Source organism: Mobula hypostoma, chromosome 23, assembly GCF_963921235.1.
Source record: "Mobula hypostoma chromosome 23, sMobHyp1.1, whole genome shotgun sequence".
Classification (NCBI taxonomy): Eukaryota; Metazoa; Chordata; class Chondrichthyes; order Myliobatiformes; family Myliobatidae; genus Mobula; species Mobula hypostoma.
Window position 1 is genome coordinate 59,363,643 of NC_086119.1, and position 22,818 is coordinate 59,386,460.

General features: G+C 42.8%; 1 protein-coding gene across 4 annotated transcripts in view; it reads right to left on the minus strand.

Annotated features, from left to right (window-relative positions):
* cabin1 (calcineurin binding protein 1) overlaps positions 1 to 22,818 on the minus strand; it is a 693,325-nt gene that overhangs the window by 562,461 nt on the left and 108,046 nt on the right. For all 4 annotated transcript variants that reach the window (XM_063031768.1, XM_063031766.1, XM_063031767.1 and 1 more), the window contains exons 12-13: positions 14,483 to 14,561; positions 6,313 to 6,500 (exon numbers count right to left, since the gene is read on the minus strand). In XM_063031768.1, coding sequence (XP_062887838.1) covers positions 6,313 to 6,500; positions 14,483 to 14,561 — 267 coding nt within the window. The remainder of the gene's footprint in view (positions 1 to 6,312; positions 6,501 to 14,482; positions 14,562 to 22,818) is intronic.

Sequence of the window (22,818 nt, forward strand, 5' to 3'; positions counted from 1 at the left end):
TGACAAGTTGTGAGTTCAGAGATGCTCTTCTGCATACCATTGTTGTAATGCATGGTTATTTGAGTTACTGCCCTCTTCCTGTCAGCTTGAACCAGTCTGACCATTCTCCTCTGACCTCTCTCATTAACAAAGCATTTTCACGCACAGAACTGCCGCTCACTGGATTTACTTTTGTTTTTCACACCATTCTCTGTAAACTCTAGAGACTGTTGTGTGTGAAAATCCCAGGATCTAAACAGTTTCTGAGATGCTCAAACCACCCTGTCTGGCACCAACATTCATTCCACGGGCAAAGTCCCTTAGATCACGTGTCTTCCCCATTCTGATGTATGATATGAACACTTACAGAACCTCTTGACCATGCCTGCATGTTTTTATGCATTGAGTTGCTGCCACATGATTGGTTGATTAGATACTTGCATTAACAAGATGTACAACTGTACTTAATAAAGTGACCACTGAGTGTACAGGATAAAGACAATTTGCACTATTGATTCTTTCAAGTGGACTGAAATGTGTAACCTTGCATGATACATAGAATAGAATAGTACTGGATTGACATTTGATTTTCAAGAAACAAAGAATTCAAACCCAATAAAAACAAGATGATACAAATTGGGGGCTCCAATACAGATGGGACATATATTATAAATGTTACAATAAACAGGATGCTGATTTCAGTCCAGATTGAAGGAAGTGAAAAATATCCTACAAAATAGAAAAATCAAGGATTCATATTCCTGAGTGCAGAAATTTCAATTTAAATCACTCTTAAACAGCATTAAATTACAACTGTGATTCACTAGTTCTGGACTTCAGCTGGAAGAAAACAGCTCTTAATATCTACACTGTTAAATTCTGCAGGTTTCAATCAGACCAATTTTCCAGAGAATATAGGCCCATTCTACTTTTAAATTTCTTCAATGGCCAGTCCTATCATCATAGAATGAATCTAGTGAACCCTTACTGTATCTTCAGCACAGTAACTATATCCTTCCTTACAAGTGGCAGCAACAAAAACCCACATTGGCACATGAACCAACCCTTCTGTAATTATTATTTGCCTTCACAAATCCTGATTCGGGTTTAATTCGGAGAAGGAAATCTGAGAATCGGAGCGGGAGTGCGGAGGAAGCCTTTTTGAATTTTTCGGGTTTTTCTTTGATCGACGTTCAGAGAGGCGGGACTGCACAGGCGTGTGACGTCGGGGAGTGAAGCGCAGAAGATTTAAATGAACGGAGCCTTATACAGCGGGCAGTGTAGTTTCAGGCTGCAGAGTGAGCCGGGAGCAGAGTGAAGGCTAAAGGGCTTTGGCTCAACGGGCTTAGGCAGAAACGGGCGAGGCGAGGAAGGTTTGGTATTAATTTTTTATTGCTATTTGAGGAGAGGGGGAAGTATGAGTGTGAGGGCAGCTTGTTGTTCTCAGTGCTGGATGTGGGAGGTCGTGGAGTCTCCCAGCCTCCCGGACGTCCACATCTGCGCCAGGTGTGTCGAGATGCAGCTCCTAAGAGACCGCGTTAGGGAACTGGAGCTGCAGCTCAATGGCCTTCGTCTGGTCAGGGAGAATGAGTAGTTGACAGAGAGGAGTTACAGGCAGGTGGTCACACCAGGGCCACGGGAGGCAGACAAGTGGGTCACGGTTAGGAAGGGGAATAGGAAGAATCAGGTAATAGAGAGTACCCCTGTGGCTGTGCTCCTTGACAATAGGTACTCCTGTTTGTGAGTACTGTTGGGGGGGACAGCATACCTGGGGGAAGCAACAATGGCCGAGCCTCCGGCACAGAGTCCAGCCATGTAGCTAAGAAGGGTAGGGAAAGGAAGAGGAGGGCAGTAGTAATAGGGAACTCGATAGTTAGGGGGTCAGATAGGCGATTCTGTGGATGCAGTCCGGAGACCCAGATGGTAGTTTGCCTCCCTGGTCTGGGATGTTTCTGATCGCATCCAAGAGATCCTGAAGTGGGAGGGAGAGGAGCCAGAGGTCGTGGTACATATAGGTACCAATGACATAGGTAGGAAAAGGGGAGAGGTCCTGAAAGAAGAATATAGGGAGTTAGGAAGGGAGTTGAGAAAAAGGACTGCAAAGGTAGTAATCTCGGGATTACTGCCTGTGCCACGCGACAGTGAGAGTAGGAATGCAATGAGGTGGAGGATAATTGCGTGGCTGAGGGATTGGAGCAGGGGTCAGGGATTCAAGTTTTTGGATCATTGGGACCTACTTTGGCGCAGGCGTGACCTGTACAAAAAGGACGGGTTACGCTTGAATCCTAGGGGAACCAATATCCTGGCGGGGAGATTTGCGAGGGCTACTGAGGTGACTTTAAACTAGAATGGTTGGGGGGAAGGAATCAAATTAAAGAGACTAGGAGAGAGGAGGTTAGTTCACAAATAGAGAAAGCAGGTAGACAGTGTGTGACGGAGGATTGGCAGGGAACAGAGATCAGGAGCACTCAGACCAAAAATGTAGGGGACAAGGAAGAAAATGGAGCAAACAACTTTGTTATCTTTAAGGATAAACAGAGAGTAGGATGTGGACAGTTTCTTAAATGCATCTATTTTAATGCTAGGAGCATTGTAAGAAAGGTGGATGAGCTTAGAGCATGGATTGATACCTGGAAATATGATATTGTAGCTATTAGTGAAACGTGGTTACAGGAGGGGTGTGATTGGCAACTAAATATTCCAGGATTTTGTTGCTTCAGGTGTGATAGAATAGGAGGGGCAAGAGGGGGAGGTGTTGCATTGCTTGTCAGAGAAAAGATTACAGCGGTGCTCTGGCAGAATAGATTAGTGGACTCGTCCAGGAAGGCTACTTGGGTGGAATTGAGGAATAGGAAAGGTGTAGTGACGCTTATAGGGGTGTATTATAGACCACCTAATGGGGAGAGAGAATTGGAGGAGCAAATTTGTAAGGAGATAGCAGATATTTGTAAGGAGATAGCAGATATTTGTAAGGAGATAGCAGATATTTGTAAGGAGATAGCAGATATTTGTAGTAAGCACAAGGTTGTGATTGTGGGAGATTTTAATTTTCCACACATACACTGGGAAGCCCATTCTGTAAAAGGACTGGATGGTTTGGAGTTTGTCAAATGTGTGCGGGATAGTTTTTTGCAGCAATACATAGAGGTACCAACTAGAGAAGGGGCAGTGTTGGATCTCCTGTTGGGGAATGAGATAGGGCAGGTGACGGAGGTATGTGTTGGGGGACACTTCGGGTCCAGTGATCACAATGCTGTTAGTTTCAATATAATTATGGAGAAGGATAGGTCTGGACCCAGGGTTGAGATTTTTGATTGGAGAAAGGCTAACTTTGAGGAGATGCGAAAGGATTTAGAAGGAGTGGATTGGGACAATTTGTTTTATAGGAAGGATGTAATAGAGAAATGGAGGTCATTTAAAGGTGAAATTTTGAGGGTACAGGATCTTTATGTTCCTGTTAGATTGAAAGGAAAGGTTAAAAGTTTGAGAGAGCCATGGCTTTCAAGGGATATTGGAAACTTGGTTTGGAAAAAGAGAGGTATCTTCAATAAATATAGGCAGCATGGAGTTAATGAGGTGCTCGAGGAATATAAAGAATGTGAAAAGAATCTTAAGAAAGAAATTAGAAAAGCTAAAAGATACGAGGCTGCTTTGGCAAGTAAGATGAAAATAAATCCACAGGGTTTCTACAGTTATGTTAATAGCAAAAGGATAGTGAGGGATAAAATTGGTCCCTTAGAGAATCAGAGTGGACGGCTATGTGCGGAGCCAAAAGAGATGGAGGAGATTTTGAACAATTTCTTTTCTTCGGTACTCACTAATGAGAAGGATATTGAATTGTGTAAGGTAAAGGAAACAAGAAGGATAGTTATGGAAAGTATGACGATTAAAGAAGAGGAAGTACTGGCACTTTTAAGGAATATAAAAGTGGATAAGTCTCCGGGTCCAGACAAGATATTCCGTAGGACCTTGAGGGAAGTTAGTGTGGAAATAGCAGGAGCTCTGACAGAAATATTTCAAATGTCATTAGAAACGGGGATGGTGCTGGAGGATTGGCGTATTGCTCATGTGGCTCCATTGTTTCAAAAGGGTTCTAAGAGTAAACCTGGCAATTATCGGCCTGTGAGTTTGACGTCAGTGGTGGGTAAATTGATGGAAAGTATTCTCAGAGATGGTATATATAATTATCTGGATAGACAGGGTCTGATTAGGAACAGTCAACATGGATTTGTGCGTGGAAGGTCATGTTTGACAAATCTTACTGAATTTTTTGATGAGGTTACTAAGAAAGTTGATGAGGGTAAAGCTGTGGATGTTGTCCATATGAACTTCAGTAAGGCCTTTGACAAGGTTCCACACAGAGGGTTAGTTAGGAAGGTTCAATCGTTAGGCATTAATATCGAAGTAATAAAATGGATTCAGCAGTGGCTAGATGGGAGACCCCAGAGAGCAGTGGTGGATAACTGTGTGTCAGATTGGAGGATGGTGTGTAGCAGTGTGCCTCAGGGACCTGTATTGGGTCCAATGTTGTTTGTCATATATGTTAATGATCTGGATGATGGGGTGGTTAATTGGATTAGTAAGTATGCAGATAATACTAAGATAGGTGGCGTTGTGGATAATGAAGTAGGTTTTCAAAGCTTGCAGAGAGATTTAGGCCAGTTAGAAGAGTGGGCTGAAAGAAGGCAGATGGAGTTTAATGCTGAAAAGTGTGAGGTGCTACATTTTGGTAGGACTAATCAAAATAGGACATACATGGTAAATGGTAGGGCATTGAAGAATGCTGCAGAACAGGGGGATCTGGGAATAATGGTGCATAGTTCCCTGAAGGTGGAATCTCATATGGATAGAGTGGTGAAGAAAGCTTTTGGTTTGCTGGCCTTTATTAATCAGAGCATTGAGTATAGGAGTTGGGATGTAATGTTGAAATTGTAAAAATTCAAATTTTGAGTATTGTGTACAGTTCTGGTCACCGAATTATAGAAAAGATGTCAATAAAATTGAGAGAGTACAGAGGAGGTTTACTAAAATATTGACTGAGTTTCATCTCCTAAGTTACAGAGAAAGGTTGAACAAGTTAGGTCTTTATTCTTTGAAGCGTAGAAGGTTGAGGGGGGACTTGATAGAGGTGTTTAAAATTATGAGGGGGATTGATAGAGTTGACGTGGATAGGCTTTTTCCATTGAGAACGGGGGAGATTCAAACAAGAGGACATGCGTTGAGAGTTAAAGGGCAAAAGTTTAGGGGTAACATGAGGGGGAACTTCTTTACTCAGAGAGTGGTAGCTGTGTGGAACGAGCTTCCAGCAGAAGTGGTTGAGGCAGGTTCGATGTTGTCGTTTAAAGTTCAGTTGGATAGATATATGGACAGGAAAGGAATGGAGAGTTATGGGCTGAGTGCAGGTCGGTGGGACGAGGTGAGAGTAAGAGTTCAGCAAGGACTCGAAGGGCTGAGATGGCCTGTTTCCGTGCTGTAATTGTTATATGGTTATGGTTAATTGGTTGCTGTACCTGGATGCTGACTTTCTGTGAATCTTGTACAATGACACCAAGATTTATGCATTTATAGAAAACTGTGCAGAATAGGCCCTTCGCACTACACCACCCAGCAACCCTGACTTAACCCTAACCTAATCACAGGACAATATACAACGACAAGATAGGGCTCATCAGCTATGTTTGGCAGCTTATCTAGGAGAAGGAAAACTCTAATCACAAACCTCCACTGCCTTACAGCTATACCCACCCATATTGAAGATTTTGGAAGTAAACGCCAAGGAAAAATCCAGAGCTGGAGTCTCTAAAGCAGTCCTGTGTTGAGTTCAACGCTGACTGGCAATACGCTGACTGGCAACTTTTGCCATGCGAATAGTGTCAACTGTATTAGTCTCTACCATTCTGTTTGATTCACTAGCTGTGTGGAGAGTGGGAGCCATTATCGTACTACCCTGATTTGTGTACGAGCTGGCATAACACATAGGACACAATATCCATGGTTGACCTCGACCAATGGAGCATCTCCAAGTGAGCTAAGGGAAGTAGAGAGATCTCTCCAACCTAAATCTGTCTTTGGCTTGTTCCTATTGAGACTGCCAACCCCACCCATTAGAAATCTGGACTCAGACTGCCCGGGTTTATTTTTAAGGAGAAAATGGTTCTTGTCGTCATCTAGGCAGTACTGCCCACTTTCCCTTCACTTAGTAGAACTTTCAAAGTGAACCTGGTACAATTACAGAAATAACCTCCCAATGTCTCTTCGGTGAGCCGAGAATCAGAAAACTGGGTATCAGTGTATTCCCCTTTCAAGCAACAGTATTGACCAGAAAATACAAACCTGCAATGCCATGAAGCGGGCTTTCAACCAGTACACTTGAACAACAAATACCAGCCAGTCATTCTCGAACAGATCCCTCTGCGAGGAAGTGAAGGCCAGTTGAATTAGATCCCCCAAATAATGGCTTCCCGGAAAATCAGGACCCAATTGCGCTGCGGTGTTGCTGGAGGTACATTTCCGAGGGGAAACTGAAGGGGGAGGGGGGAGAAAGATCAGGATTTCATGTCAATTAGAATAGATTCCTCATGTGTCACGTGGGAAGAAATTCTTCAAAATATCACATTCACAACGACCAAGACAATAATCACACCTGCCTGATTGAAACTGCTCACTTTAAATGAAGCACATCAGAACTTCACACAGGGCAAGTTCCCTCTGCAGATTATAAATGCAACATCATGACTTCAGTCAGAAAATCCAGGAACTGAAATCTGTGATGCCAGTAAATTACTATTTACAATTTACATTAACTATTTTCTGTCCTCCAATCAATTCCATCATACCACAAACTCCAAAGCAAAATTCCACAACCATCCAAAGATCTTTCACCCACCTTTCTTTTACGATACTACAGAAGTTTATTTATTCCCAAAATACAACCATCAGAGATTTACAACACTTAATAATTTCAAATTAAAATATGGTTACTACCACAGATTTAGTACTCCTTATCTGAAATGGTTGGGGCCAGAAGAACTTTGAATTTTGGAATATATAATGATGGGATCACCATCATTTCCAACTCTGAATTTATGTGCTACTAGTAAGCAGTCTTTGCCTTACGCTTGTTCATCACACATATGTACTTAACAGTAAGAATTATGATATACCATTAATATAATGAAAAAAAATGCGTGCAGGGTCTTCTTCGGTTGTCCATCGAAATCCGATGAGGACGTCCACTCCTTTAACGGTGAGATCTTTGATGACTATACAGTCCTATCCTGGACCCACAAGCTCTATTGCAGGTGGGACATGTATATGTGGTAGTCGTGGCAACCATGGCTGCATTTCTCCTGGCTCTCGTCTGCTGTCTTCTGGTTGTTCTTTCCATCTCCAGAATACGAACCCCATCCCTACACAGCTGTCGCCAAGTGGTACGGTCAGCAGCAACATCCTCCAGGTCCTCGATTCTAATCTTGCATTTCCTTAAAGCATTCTTCATCTAATCCTTAAAGCGCTTCTTTGGCCCTCTAGCTGAGCGTTGACCATGATGTAGCTAGCCATGATGTAACTCTGCGGGGTAGCCAACAGTGCAGGGTAACAAAAGCAGACAGCAGCATCGGGAGAATACCTGAATCAGCTGTTGAACAACAATGAGCAACAGCAGGCTTTCAGTCTTCACCTACAATGTTCAGATTAAAAGACGACGGGACACAGTACTTGTAGTTTACATTTTTTTGAGGTTTTATGTAAGGTATAAAATCAGTGTTGTAGACTTGTTCCGGTGTTTCATCAGTGGCTCTTTAAAAGTTTAATACCATAATGTAATGTATAAAAACAATTAGCATCATAGACTTGTTCTAGTGCTAGATTCTTGTGATTAGCAGATGCTTTGAAAAAATTAGTGTGTTTTCTGAAATTTTACCAACCAGCTTGCTGAATATTCACAATTACTTTCGATTTTCAGTCCATTGGGATAGATTTTTGCTTGTTTTAAGATCAGCATATGTTCACCCTGACGATGATGATACATGATTGAGATCTTCATTTTTCACTTTATGCAGTATTTATTTTTCATTAACTTCCGTTCATTACATACATGAGCTCACTTCTCAGAACTGTCTGTGGTGATGCGCATCACCTGGGAACCTTTCTAGTGTACTGTGAAATTTTCCATTTCTGACATCATATCAGCAATCAAAAAAAAAATTGGATTTCGGAGGTTTTCGGATTTCAGAATTTCAAATAAAGGGTACTCAACCTGTACCTATAAAGCACTCAATTCCCTAGGGGCCTACCATTCCCGGAATTCCCTCACTCTCCATCTGCACTCTGGAAGTTGCTTCACCTACTGTGCAGATGTCGATGTCCCGGAGGGAAAAGAGCAGCAGGACACAAACCCTCAGCAAGCATCTTCCCAAAGGATTGCCTTCATTTCTAATTGCTTCAATATTTAATATCAGAGATATGTCTGCCACAATATTAATAAAATTAGTCTGTCATGATAATGGGACACTCATGACACGGTTAAAAAGCTTTAGTGAGATGACCATTCTCACAGCAGATCCAGTTGTAATGTCTGAATAGTTCCAGAAATACCAGTGCCCTTTGTAGCAGTCACACCTTTCAGTTTCTTGCACACTTCCAATCCGGAAGAATCCACAATGACTGCATTCCACCCCACCAGCCATGCAGGATCCTTCCGTGGAGAGTTGTAGTACCACAACTGACACCAATACACCTTGGAGCAGAGTTTCTGTCAGATTATCTGATGAAGATTATGACCCAGGCTAAAATAAGTATCAACTTCATCTGCAAACTCTACCTAGGACACCAACATAGCCTCTACTTTCTTACTGATGTACGTCAAGTACTGTACTCTGCTTTCATCAGTGTGTATCCTGAAACATCCATGGAGATGCAGTTGGACGTGGTTAAGGTCTATCACTCAGTTAAGTAGCACTCAGGGCTCTGGAGCATTCTCCCACCCTGAAACCATTTCAGATTCTGTGCTCCATAAAAAGACTAGGTAAACCACTCATAAACCACAGAAGCCAAACTTTCAGGACAGGTGCATGGATTGGAAAGGCTTAGAAGATTATGGATCAAACACAGTCAAGTGGGACCATGAATGGGTTATCTTTGTGAACATGGACCATTCAGGCTAAAAGAGTCTGTTTCCGTGCTATATGATATGACCTTGACTTAATATTCAAACACCACTATGATAGAAACATAGAAAACGTACAGCACAATACAGGCCCTTCGGCCCACAATGCTGTGCCAAACATGTACTTACTTTAGAAATTATCTAGGATTACCCACTATTTTTCTAAGCTCCACGTACCTATCCAGGAGTCTTTTAAAAGACCGTATCGTATCTCCCTCCACCACCGTCACCAGCAGCCCATTCCACGCACTCACCACACTCTCAATAAAAAACTTCCCCTGACATCGCCTCTGTACCTACTTCCAAGTACCTTAAAACTGTGCCCTCTCATGTTAACTATTTCAGCCCTGAAAAAAAGCCTATGACTATCCACACGATCAATGCCTCTCATCTTATACACCCCTATCAGGTCACCTCTCATCCTCCATCACTCCAAGGAGAAAAGGCCGAGTTCACTCAACCTATTCTCATAAGGCATGCTACCCAATCCAGGCAACATCCTTGTAAATCTCCTCTGCACCCTTTCTATAGTTTCCACATCCTTCCTGTGGTGACGTGACCAGAACTGAGTACAGTACTCCAAGTGGGGTCTGATCAGGGTCCTATATAGTTGCAACATTACCTCTCGGCTCTTAAACCCAATCCCATGATTGATGAAAGCTAATGCACCGTATGCCTTCTTAACCACAGAGTCAAACAGTGCAGTAGCTTTGAGTGTCCTATGGACTCGGATCCCACGATCCCTCTGATCCTTCACACTGCCAGGAGTCTTACATTTAATACTATATTCTGCCATCATATTTGACCTACCAAAATGAACCACTTCACACTTACCTGGGTTGAACTCTATCTGCCACTTCTCAGCCCAGTTTTGCATCCTATCGACGTCCTGCTGTAACCTCTGCTAGCCCTCCACACTATCCACAACACCTCCAACCTTTGTGTCATCAGCAAATTTACAAACCCATCCCTCCACTTCCTCATCCAGGTCATTTATAAAAATCACAAAGCGAAGGGGTCCAGAACAGATTCCTGAGGTACACCACTGGTCCCTGACCTCCATGCAGAATATGACCCATCTACAACCGCTCTTTGCCTTCTGTGGGCAAGCCAATCCTGGATCCAAAAAGCAAGATCCCCTTGGATCCCATCCTCCTTACTTTCTCAATAAGCCTTGTATAGGGTACCTTATCAAATTCCTTGCTGAAATCCATATACACTACATCTACTGCTCTTCCTTCATCAATGTGTTTAGTCACAGCCTCAAAAAATTCAATCAGGCTTGTAAGGCATGACCTGCATTTGACAAAGTCATGCTGACTATTCCTAATCATATTATGCCTCTCAAATGTTCATAAATCCTGCCTCTCAGGATTTTCTCCATCAACTTACCAACCACTGAAATAAGACTCACTGGTCTATAACTTCCTGGGCTATCTCTACTCCCTTTCTTGAATAAGGGAACAACATCTGCAACCCTCCAGTCCTCCAGAGCCTCTCCCATCCACATTGATGACGGAAAGATCTTCGCCAGAGGCTCAGAAATCTCTTCCCCCACCTCCCACAGTTGCCTGGGGTACATCTCACCCGGTCCTGGAGACTTATCTAACTTGATGCTTTCCAAAAGCTCCAGCACATCCTCTTTCTTAATGTCTATATGTTCAAGCTTTTCAATCAGTTGTAAGTTATTCCTACAATCGCCAAGATCCTTTTCTGTAGTGAATACTGAAGCAAAGTATTCATTAAGTACCTCTGCGATCTCCTCCAGTTCCATACACACTTTTCCACTGTCACACTTGATAGGTCCTATTCCCTAACATCTTATCCTTTTACTCTTCACATACTTGTAGAATGCTTTGAGGTTTTTCTTAATCCTGTCCGTTAAGGCCTTCTCATGACCCCTTCTGGTTCTCCTAATTTCATTCCTAAGCTCCTTCCTGCCAGCCTTATAATCTTCTAGATCTCTATCATTACCTAGCTTTTTGAACCTTTCGTAAGCTTTTCTATTCTTCTTGACTAGATTTTCAACAGCCTTTGTAAACCACAGTTCCTGAACCCTACCATCAGGGTCTGATGGTACCCGTCTCATTGGAACGTACCTATGCAGAGCACCACACAAATATCCCCGAATGTTTGCCACATTTCTGCCATACATTTCCCTGAGAACATCTGTTCACAATTTATGCATCCAAATTCCTGCCTGATAGCTTCATATGTCCCCTTACTCCAATTAAACGCTTTCCTAACTTGCCTGTTCCTATCCCTCTCCAATGCTATGGTAAAGGAGATAGAATTGTGATCATTATCTCCAAAATGCTCTCCCACTGAGAGACCTGAGAGACCAGGTAGGCTTATTTACATATCTTGTAGGCTTATCTACATATCGTGTCAGGAAACCTTCCTACACACCTCCAAGCTCCACCCCATCTAAACCCCTTGCTCTAGGGAGATGCCAATCAATATTTGGAAATTAAAATGTCCCACCACAACAACCCTGTTATTATTACACCTTTCCAAAATCTGTCTCGATGTCCCTGTTACTATTGGGTGGTCTATAAAAAACCCCCAGTAGTGTTATTGACCCCTTCCTGTTCCTAACTTCCACCCACAGAGAGTCAGTAGACAACCCCTCTATGACTTCCTCCTTTTCTGCAGCCATGACACTATCTCTGATCAGCAGTGCCACGCCCCCACCTCTTTTGCCTCCCTCCCTGTCCTTTCTGAAACATCTAAGCCTGGTACTCTAAGTAACCATTCCTGCCCCTCAGCCATCCAAGTCTCTGTAATGGCCACAACATCACAGCTCCAAGTACTGATCCACACTCTAAGCTCATCTGCTTTGTTCATGACGCTTCTTGCATTAAAATAGACACACCTCAAACCATTGGTCTGAGTGTATCCCTTCTCTATCACCTGCCTACCTTCCCTGTCACACAGTCTCCAAGCTTTCTTTATTTGTGAGCCAACCTCCCCTTCCTCCGTCTCTTCAGTTCAATTCCCACCCCCCAACAATTCTAGTTAAACTCTCCCATATAGCGTTAGCAAACTTCCCTGCCAAAATTTTGGCCCCCTCGGATTCAAGTGCAACCTGTCCTTTTTGTACAGATCACGCCTGTCCCAAAAGAGGTCCCAATGATCCAGAAATCTGAATTCCTGCCCCCTGCTCCAATCCCTCAGCCACACATTCATCTTCCACCTCACTCTATTCCTATACTCACTGTCACATGGCACAGGCAGTAATCCCGAGATTACTAGCTTTGAGGTCCTGCTTCTCAACTTCCTTCCAAACTCCCTGTAGTCTGTTTTCAGGGCCTCCTCCCTTTCCTACCTATGACGTTGGTACCAATATGTACCACGACCTCTGGCTGTTCACCTTCCCACTTCAGGATATCATGGACACGATCAGAAACATCCCGGACCCTGGCATCTGGGAGGCAAACTACCATCTGTGTTTCTTTCCTGCATCCACAGAATCACCTCTCTGATCCCCTAACTATAGAGTCCCCTATTACTGCTGCCTTCTTCCTTTCCCTACCCTTCTGAGCCACAGGGCCAGACTCTGTGCCAGAGCCGTGGCCACTGTTGCTTCCCCCAGGTAGGTTGTCCCCCCAACAGTACTCAAACAGGAGTACTTATCGTTAAGGGGGACAGCCACAGGGATACTCTCCAGTATCTGACTCTTGCCCTTCCCTCTCCTGACTGTTAACCACTCATCTGTCTCCCTATAGCTCCACTCTATCACCTCCTCACTTTCTCTGGCCAGACGAAGGCCATCGAGCTGCAGCTCCAGTTCCCTAACCTGGTCCCTAGCTGCAGCTCGACGTATCTGGCACAGATGTGGCCGTCCGGGAGACTGGGAGTCTCCTGGACATCCCACATCTCACACCCAGTACAGAACACTGGCCTCACAGATATACTTCCTGTTTCTATTCCCCACAGGTAACTTACCTCGCCTTGACCCGTTATCGAAGGCCGAATGAGCCAAAGCCCTACCACTCTGCCTCAGATCACTCCATCAATGATTGCTCCACTAGGCAGTGTCTCCCTTTTATCCCTGAACCTTTCCTGCCATCTAACTCATGATTGGTGTTGCAGTTATAGCTGCTGATAGGTCATGTACAATGGACAAATGTTCTCGAAGCTCCCTTTTTAAATAACAGCCGCCGACCTACGTGAAATCCCTCCACGTGCTTTCTAGGACTTTCTGTTCCCCCTTCTCTTTCTGCAGCTGCAAGAATAAATGTTGTCTGAAACAAGGAAATCATTCCCACTGACCCACTGTCAGCCTTGAAGAATATTGGCTGGCTCTAAATGGAATTTGAATACACAAAGCGGTAATTTAACACAAAAAGAAAATCCCTATCTTGACCATGATGACAATCGGATAGAACAAACAATAAACCATTACCTCACATCCTGCCCAAGATATACATTTCATAATGACATCTTTAAAATAAGTCCCTTCTCCCAAAAGCCACAGTATTTTATAAACCTCAGATTAATTTTATAAACTAATTTTCTATTAAAGAGTTTACAGTAAATACAACTTAATAATTCCCAACTGTAAACAGCACATCAGTTTCTTCTTATGTGCTGCTATCCATATTAAAGTACCTATTTTGGCATTAGATTTTAATGCAAGGTACAGGTCTGAGATTGCAGACTTTGTCTTTCCTGTTCGTTGCTCAAGACTGGCTGGCTATCTATTTTCAGTAACTACTTTATTTTTCTCCTGACAGATTTACTTGAAGCATTTAATGTTATTAAGTGGATATAGTAGTGTTCAACATGAAAAGGCAGTGAATCAACATAATCTGATTTGAAATTTGAACCAATGTGTTTTGTGCCGTCTTTGTATCAAAATAGGAAAAGTTCACATTCTTTGGATGCCTGGCCTTCAACCAATTTCACTGAAAATTGTTGGGGGGAGAAAATGAATCCTTTGTTTTCTTCTGGGGTGAGCAGTCAAGATAAATTCTGCATTTCTTAGGCAGTTAGTTCTATAGTTCTTCTGCAGTTAGTTCTATCTTGCATAGAATTTTCCTTGGTGCAGAAATAGCCCAGGAATGTCATTGCTCTGTTCACTCCCTCTGCTGAAGAGCACACATTTATACAGCATTTTGGAACATCCTAACGTTTCCATAGCTAATGAATAATCTTTCAAGAGTAGTTACGAAAGTAAGCAACTGAGGCCAATAGTTTTAATATAACAGGTCTCAGAAGCAATCTTTATTCAGTCATCTAATAAAGGTTGCCTACAAAACGGAGTGCCATGAATTGTAAATTTTGAAGCTTATTAAATAACCTAAAATTGTGAACCTTTCAAGTGGTCCATACCTGTGGTACTTTTTGACTTTGTCAGAAGCCACTGATCGAGCTGTAGCTCCATACATATTAGGCACATCACCATCATGTCCTGAAACAAAGGGTGAAAAAGTAAGTATGCTAATGCAAAAAGAGTTCAAGCCATTATGCACAGAACAGTTACTTATTTTAAAAAATGATGAAAATACAGTATCTAAAAAAAAGCATTGATATCAGTTAGTCATTTAATTTAACTGAATGTTAAACAGCATCAAAACAGTCACACAAGTATTTTCCCCCAAATATTTCCCCAATTTTAGTACATTTTGGGCTCATTAACAAGTATTAAAAATAAAATACTTGAACTCTATTGCTATCCAATAACAAAGCCTACAACTGAAGGATCTGTGATCTGCGACACTATGATTACAAATGGAGATGCTTTTGATTACTCAGTCCAGGCTGATGAATGAAGACCGGTTAAGCACCAGAGATGTCATAGAACATGCTGAACCAGATACTGATTTGGATTCCAATCAGAAGATTAAAAAAAATACTTCAAATGGATCAAGGCTTCTGGGGACTTTTGCTATTGCTTGCATGGTGGGGCGGTTGGGGGGGGCGTTGTTGGTGCTTTTGCTGGCGTGAGTGGGAGGAACGATTGATGCTTTTGCTGCTCCTTCTGCAAAGAGTGAGGGGATGGGGGGTTAGCGGGGCTTCAATGTTTTATCAGTCATTCTAATGGGGTCTCTTGTTTCATTGATGTCTGTGAAGAGCACGAATTGCAAGTTGTATACTATATACAAACCCCATTTCCAGAAAAGTTGGGATATTTTCCAAAATGCAATAAAAACAAAAATCTGTGATATGTTAATTCACATGAACCTTTATTTAACTGACAAAAATACAAAGAAAAGATTTTCAATAGTTTTACTGACCAACTTAATTGTATTTTGTAAACATACACAAATTTAGAATTTGATGGCTGCAACACATTCAACAAAAGTTGGGACAGAGGCATGTTTACCATTGTGTTACATCACCTTTCCTTTTAATAACACTTTTTAATCATTTTGGAACTGAGGATACTAATTGTAGTAGATTTGCAATTGGAAATTTTGTCCATTCTTGCTTGATATAAGACTTGAGCTGCTCAACAGTCCGTGCTCTCCGTTGTCTGATTCTCATCTTCATGATGCGCCATACATTTTCAATAGGAGATAGATCTGGACTGGCAGCAGGCCAGTCAAGCACATGCACTCTGTGTCTACAAAGCCACGCTGTTGTAGCCCATGCGGGGAATGTGGTCTGGCATTGTCCTGCTGAAATAAGCATGGACGTCCCGGAAAGAGACGTTGCCTTGGTGGCAACATATGTCTCTCTAAAATCCTAATATACGCCTCAGAGTCAATGGTACCTTCACATACATGCAACTCACCCATGCCGTGGGCACTGATGCACCCCCATACCATCACAGGTGCTGGCTTTTGTACCTTTCGCTGATAACAATCTGGCTGGTCGTTTTCCTCTTTGGCACGGAGAACTTGTCGCCCGTTTTTTCCGAAAACTAGCTGAAATGTGGACTCATCTGACCACAGTACACGGTCCAACAGTCTTTCGGTCCATCTGAGATGAGCTCAGGCCCAGAGAACTCACCGGCGTTTCTGCATAGAGTTGATGTATGGCTTCCTCCTTGCGTAATACAGTTTCAAGCTGCATTTCTGGATGCAGCGACGGACTGTGTTGAGTGATAATGGTTTTCCAAAGTGCACCTGAGCCCAGGTGACTATAATTGTCACAGTAGCATGACTTTTCTGTGCACTTTTCCATCTTATTTTAACTCTGTCCCAACTTTTGTTGAGTGTGTTGCAGCCATCAAATTCTAAATTTGTGTATATTTACAAAATACAATTAAGTTGGTCAGTAAAACTATTGAAAATCTTTCCTTTGTATTTTTGTCAGTTAAATAAAGGTTCATATGAATTAACATATCACAGATTTTTGTTTTTATTGCATTTTGGAAAATATCCCGACTTTTCTGGAAATGGGGTTTGTACATTCTCTGATATTAAAGGAACCCAAATCAAAATCTGAGTCAAAATAGATGGCAGTGGGAAAATAAATACAAATCACCACTGCTATGCTCACAAGAATTTTCATATCAATCAGAATACACGTCAAACCAAACAGCAACCATTTCCATTTAGTGCCTTTCAACAAGTAAAATATCCAAAGGGGCTATACAGCTATTGTTTAAGATGTGACCTAAAGCTACCCAAGGACAGTTCACAAAACCTTGGACAAATAGGTAGATTTATAAACGAGTGGCATGGTAGTGTAGCAGCTAAAATTGTGATTCCCAACGGGGACAGTTACGTGTCCTAAGGGTGAAAAAAGTTGTCAGTGGGCATTTAAGATTCTTGGGGGGAGTAATCAGCACCATATCTTCATAACTTGAGGCATGAGACCTGATCGACTGTTAGTAGAACAGACACTTCCAAAAAAAAAGGAAAGGAAGAAAGAAATGATGAGGCACTGGATCACCGGAAGAACCATAGCTCTGCAGGGAGTGAGCAGTCAACATCACAGCGTGTCTGGAACTCAGCATTCTCATTGAACCTTACCGATCAAACAGACATTATTGAGGATGCATAAACCACCCGACAATTCCCCTTAACTCGCAACACAGAACGAGTTCATGCAATTTAACAGTTGGTAAGTCAAGTACACCCTCTCAACTTTCTGTACAGATCTACGGAAAATAGGTCACACAATGATACATCACTGGCCGGAACCAAACAGTGCAATAGAGCCAATAGTGAACCTGCCAACCCCGAGGATTCCTCTTCAGTTGTTCAAAGTGACCTCCCACTTCATATGTGCAGTCAAGAACCATCTTTGGGGATTATGAGACCTTGGGTGATTATTCAATTGAGTTAAAGTATAAAGTATAACTGGAATAGTATGAAGTTCCTGATATTGTCTGGTCAGAATCCCACAGGAACTAGAGAGGGGGAAATCGCTAGTTAAGGAGATGTCCGAGCAGTCTGGGAAACTTGCTGCTAAGCTTAAGAAATCTAGCTGCCAGGTCTCAAGGAAGGGAAAGGCTCCTTTACGCCGATCCTTGAAGCTTATTCCGGGGTGGGGGGTGGGTAGCACGAACACTCTGTAACACCTCGTTCCCTTTGCCTGTGGATATAGACAGGGATTTGGACTGTAATTTGGCCACTATTTCTACGTATGAACTTTGTGAGCTTAGGGAGAGGACTTTGAGGTCCATTGAATCACCCGTGTCAACTAAGAAGCCTCAGGAGTCATTCTCAAGGAAGGTCCAGAGGAGAGGACCATCATTTGCATCCTCTCTATCAATGGTCCATCTGATAGGGGTGTATAAGATGATGTGAGACATTCATCATGTGGATAGTCAGAGGCTTTTTCCCAGGGCTGAAATGGCTATCAAAAGAGGGCATAGTTTTAAGGTCCTTGGAAGTAGGTACAGAGATATCAGGGGCAAGTTTTTTATGCAGAGAGTGGTGAGTGCGTGGAATGGGCTGCCGGCGACAGTGGTGGAAGCGGATACGATAGGGTCTTTTAAGAGACTCCCGGACAGGTACATGGGGTCAGAAAAATAGAGGGCTATGGGTGACCCTAGGTAATTTCTAAGGTAAGGACAGGTTTGGCACGGCTTTGTGGGCCAAAGGGCCTGTATTGTGCTGTAGGTTTTCTATGTTTCTATGCTTATATATCTTGACGAACATCAGCTCTATCCCAACTAACATTCAGATTCCCATCCGAACCCTTATCAACGTAATTTTCACTGTTGTAATTATCTTCATCTTCACCTCACTGTTCCTTTATGTGCCGCCACCATTGTTCAATTCCATGTCAGCTAGCTGCCCTCATTAATATCCGATAGATATTCCCAGTTTGTGTTAATTTTCTATTTTAATTTAACCCCGTTAATGATGGATAGCGCAATCTCTACGAGTCTGAAGGCAGTGAAGCCTTGAATTCTAATCCTGCTAAAGAGAAGAAACGACAGAAAGTGCTCAATACAATGCTACATAGCTGGAGTATGGTTTTACTGCATTCCCATTAGATCAGCAATACCCCATGTGTCTTATTTGTAATACTGTACCATCTAATTAAGCCAGGAAACCATCAAGATTGCAGGAGATTAGTGGGCAAAATTAGGGCACATGGTATTGGGGGCAGAGTACTGACATGGATTGAAAACTGGCCGGCTGACAGAAAACAAAGAGTAGCGATTAACGGGTCCCTTTCGGAATGGCAGGCGGTGACCAGTGGGGTACCACAGGGTTCGGTGCTGGGACCGCAGCTGTTTACAATATATATTAATGATTTAGATGAGGGAATTAAAAGTAACATTAGCAAATTTGCCGATGACATAAAGCTGGGTGGCAGTGTGAAATGTGAGGAGGATGTTATGAGAATGCAGGGTGACTTGGACAGACTGGGTGAGTGGGCAGATGCATGGCAGATGCAGTTTAATGTGGATAAATGTGAGGTTATCCACTTTGGTGGTAAGAACAGGAAGGCAGATTATTATCTAAATGGAGTCAAGTTAGGAAAAGGGAAGTACAACAAGATCTAGGTGTTCTTGTACATCAGTCACTGAAAGCAAGCATGCAAGTACAGCAGGCAGTGAAAAAAGCTAATGGAATGTTGGCCTGCATAACAAGGGGAATTGAGTATAAGAGCAAAGAGGTCCTTCTGCAGCTGTACAGGGCCCTGGTGAGACCACACCTGGAGTACTGTGTGCAGTTTTGGTCTCCAAATTTGAGGAAGGACATTCTTGCAATTGAGGGAGTGCAGTGTAGGTTCACAAGGTTAATTCCCGGGATGGCGGGACTGTCATATGTTGAAAGATTGGAGCGACTGGGCTCGTATATTCTGGAATTTAGAAGGCTGAGAGGGGATCTTATTGAAACATATAAGATTATTAAGGGATTGGACACGCTGGAGGCAGGAAGCATGTTCCCGCTGATGGGTGAGTCCAGAAATCAGAGGCCACAGTTTAAGAATAAGGGGTAGGCCATTTAGAACGGTGTTGAGGAAAAACTTTTTCACCCAGAGAGTGGTGGATATATGGAATGCTCTGCCCCAGAAGACAGTGGAGGCCAAGTCTCTGGATGCTTTCAAGAAAGAGATGGATAGAGCTCTTAAAGATAGCGGAATCAAAGGTTATGGGGATAAGGAAGAAACTGGATATTGATTGTGGATGATCGGCTATGATCACAGTGAATAGTGGTGCTGGCTCGAAGGGCCGAATGGCCTACTCCTGCACCTATTGTCTATTGTCTATTGAATACTTCCATAAAAGATACCCTGAAAAGGCTTCTTATGGTGTAACTCAGTTCCAGAAGATGAAAGAAGCATTAGAAAAGCATTGCACACTCAAGTCTTTTGCCAAGAAAGCTAAAAATGACCTCCATCTTTAATATCTCTGTTTTTCCCTTTCAGGGTTCTTTTGAAGACCCTGACCTGGAGTTACATGCTGACTACAGTTCTTTGTGGAATGGGACCCGCTCTCAAGGTTTCATAACTGGCCGTTGTTCAGCACGCCAAGGGCTCAACCTAAGAGTCTGGCTCAGCTCTGGAGGCCTAGAATCTCGGGGTTCTGGAGACAGGTGGATCGAAGGTTGGTGTCATGGCAGGAGACACCGAGGGAGTCGGAATATCTACGGCTGTGTGCCCAGACACACGAGATCTTTGGGCACAGAGCTCAAAGAAAACGACATAATGGACTTTTAACACTGTAAACCAATGAGCAGATTGTTATGTCTCCCCGCCCGCTGTGAAAATGGAGACAATTCTTTCTCCCTTATTAGGTAGGGGGAGAGACCCTGTGGTATGTTAAATGCCAGGTGAACAATGTAGTCTTTGGGGTTACTGCAAGATTGTGTCTTTAATGTTGCTTTGCTCATGCTTGAGTGCTCTGTGGTGAGTGCCGAAGCCTTTTGTTTTGTTGTAAAGGAATTACAGAAGCACGAGAGGGGAGCTGAGCAAAGTTGATTGGAAAGGGATACTAGCAGGGATAATGGCAGAACAGCAACTGCTGGAGTTTATGCAGGCAATTCCGAAGGCACCTGATCGACACATCCCAAAGATGTAGTATTTTAAAGGGAAATGTGGCAACTATGATCAACAAGCAAAGTCCAAGACAGTTTGAAGTGATTTGGCATGTCAACAAATACACTCAAAAACTTCTATAGTCGTGGAGAGCATTCTCACAGGCTGCATCACTGTCTGATATGGAGGGGCTACTGCACAGGACCGAAAGAAGCTGCAGAAGGTTGTAAATCTTGTCAGCTCCATCTTGGGGATTAGCCTACAAAGTACCCAGGACATCTTTAAGGAGCGGTGTCTCAGAAAGGCAGCGTCCATTATTGAAGACCTCCAGCACCCAGGGCATGCCCTTTTCTCACTGTTACCATCAGGTAGGAGATACAGAAGCCTGAAGGCACACACTCAGCGATTCAGGAACAGCTTCTTCCCCTCTGCCATCTGATTCCTAAATGGACTTTGAAGCTTTGGACACTACCTCACTTACAGCATTCCTGTTTTTGCACATTTTTTAATACTTAATTTTCAAATTTTTCAAAAAAAAACAACGAAATCAACAAGAATATACCAGCTCAGACATGTGTAAAAATGAAACAAGCAAAAAAAAGGGGCATAACATTAGAGGGATGCCTATTGTACAAAGTGCTCAAAAATACTAAACGTTAAATCTCAAATGAGGGCCGTGAGAAATCAGCTGGGGGGAAATTATTCATCTGCCCCCTGCCTCGTCCAGGTAGGCAAGAAATGGATCCCAGATAGCTGAAAATTTTTTAATTGAATTGGTTCTCAAGAACCTAAGTTTTTCCATCTGTATGACTGAGATCATATCAGCCACCCATCTCCGAATCCATCAGAGACTATTGTATAGCTGTAGGAAAACAAATAGTAGATTGCCAGCAGCCAAAGATGGTGAGACCAGCTTCCAAGGGGAAGGATCTTTTATAAGCCTTTGAGTACCAGTCGAATATTTTGGACCAAAATCCAGTCAGTAATGGGCAAAACCAAAAGGTGTGTGACAACGTGGCCTCCGTCCCTTGGCACCCATCACAGTGCAGCACATCACACAAACGAATCTTCTGTCCGTGGAGTCACTTTACACCGCACGCTGTCGGAGCAGTGCTGCCAGGATAATTAAGGACACGACCCACCCAGCCAACACACTTTTCATCCCTCTTCCTTCCGGGAGAAGGTTCAGGAGCTTGAAGACTCGTACAGCCAGATTTGGGAACAGCTTCTTTCCAACTGTGATAAGACTGCTGAACGGATCCTGACCTGGATCTAGGCCGCACCCTCCAAATATCCGGACCTGTCTCTCAGTTTTTTTGCATTCCTTACTTCCCATTTTTCTATTTTCTATTTATGATTTACAATTTAAATTTTAAATATTTACTAATTTTAACTATTTTTAATATTTAATATTTGTAATCCAGGGAGTGTAAAGTGCAGAATCAAATATCACTGTGATGATTGTACGTTCTAGTACTAATTGTTTGGCGACAATAAAGTATAAAGATGATGGAATTGATGGCTTTGTGGCCAAGCTTGAGACAATACAAAGATAGGTGAAGAGGCAGGTAATGTTAAGGAAGCAGGAAGTCTGCAGGAAGACCTGGACAGATTGGGAGAATGGACAAAGTAGTAGCAGATAGAATATAGTGTAAGGATGTGTATGGTCATGCATTTTGGTAGAAGAAATAAAGGTATAGACTATTTTCTTAACAGAGAGAAAATTTAAAAATCAGAGCTGCAAAGGGATTTAAGAGTCCTTGTGAAGGATCTTCTAGAGGTTAACTTGTAGATTGAGTTGATAGTAAGGAAGGCAAATGCATTGTTAGTATTCATTTCGAGAGGACTAGAATGTAAGAGCAATGGTGTGATGCTAAGGCTTTAGAATGCATTGGTCAGACTGCACTTTGAGTATTGTGAACAGCTTTGAGCCCCTTACCTAAGAAAAGATATGCTGGCACTGGAGAGGATCCAGAGGACGTTCATGAGAATGATTCCAAGAATGAAAGGATTAACGTATGAGCAGCATTTAATGGCTCTGGCCCAAAACTCACTGGAATTTGGAAGAAAGAGGGAGGATCTCACTGAAACCTATTTAATATTGATATGCCTGGATAGAGCGGACATGGAGAGGATGGTTTGATAGTGAGTGAGTCTAAGACCAAAGGGCACAGCCTTAGAATAGAGGGGTGACCATTTAGAACAGAGATCGAGAGGAATTACTTTAGCCAGCGGGTGGTGAATCTGTGGAGCTCATTGCCACAGATGGCTGTGAA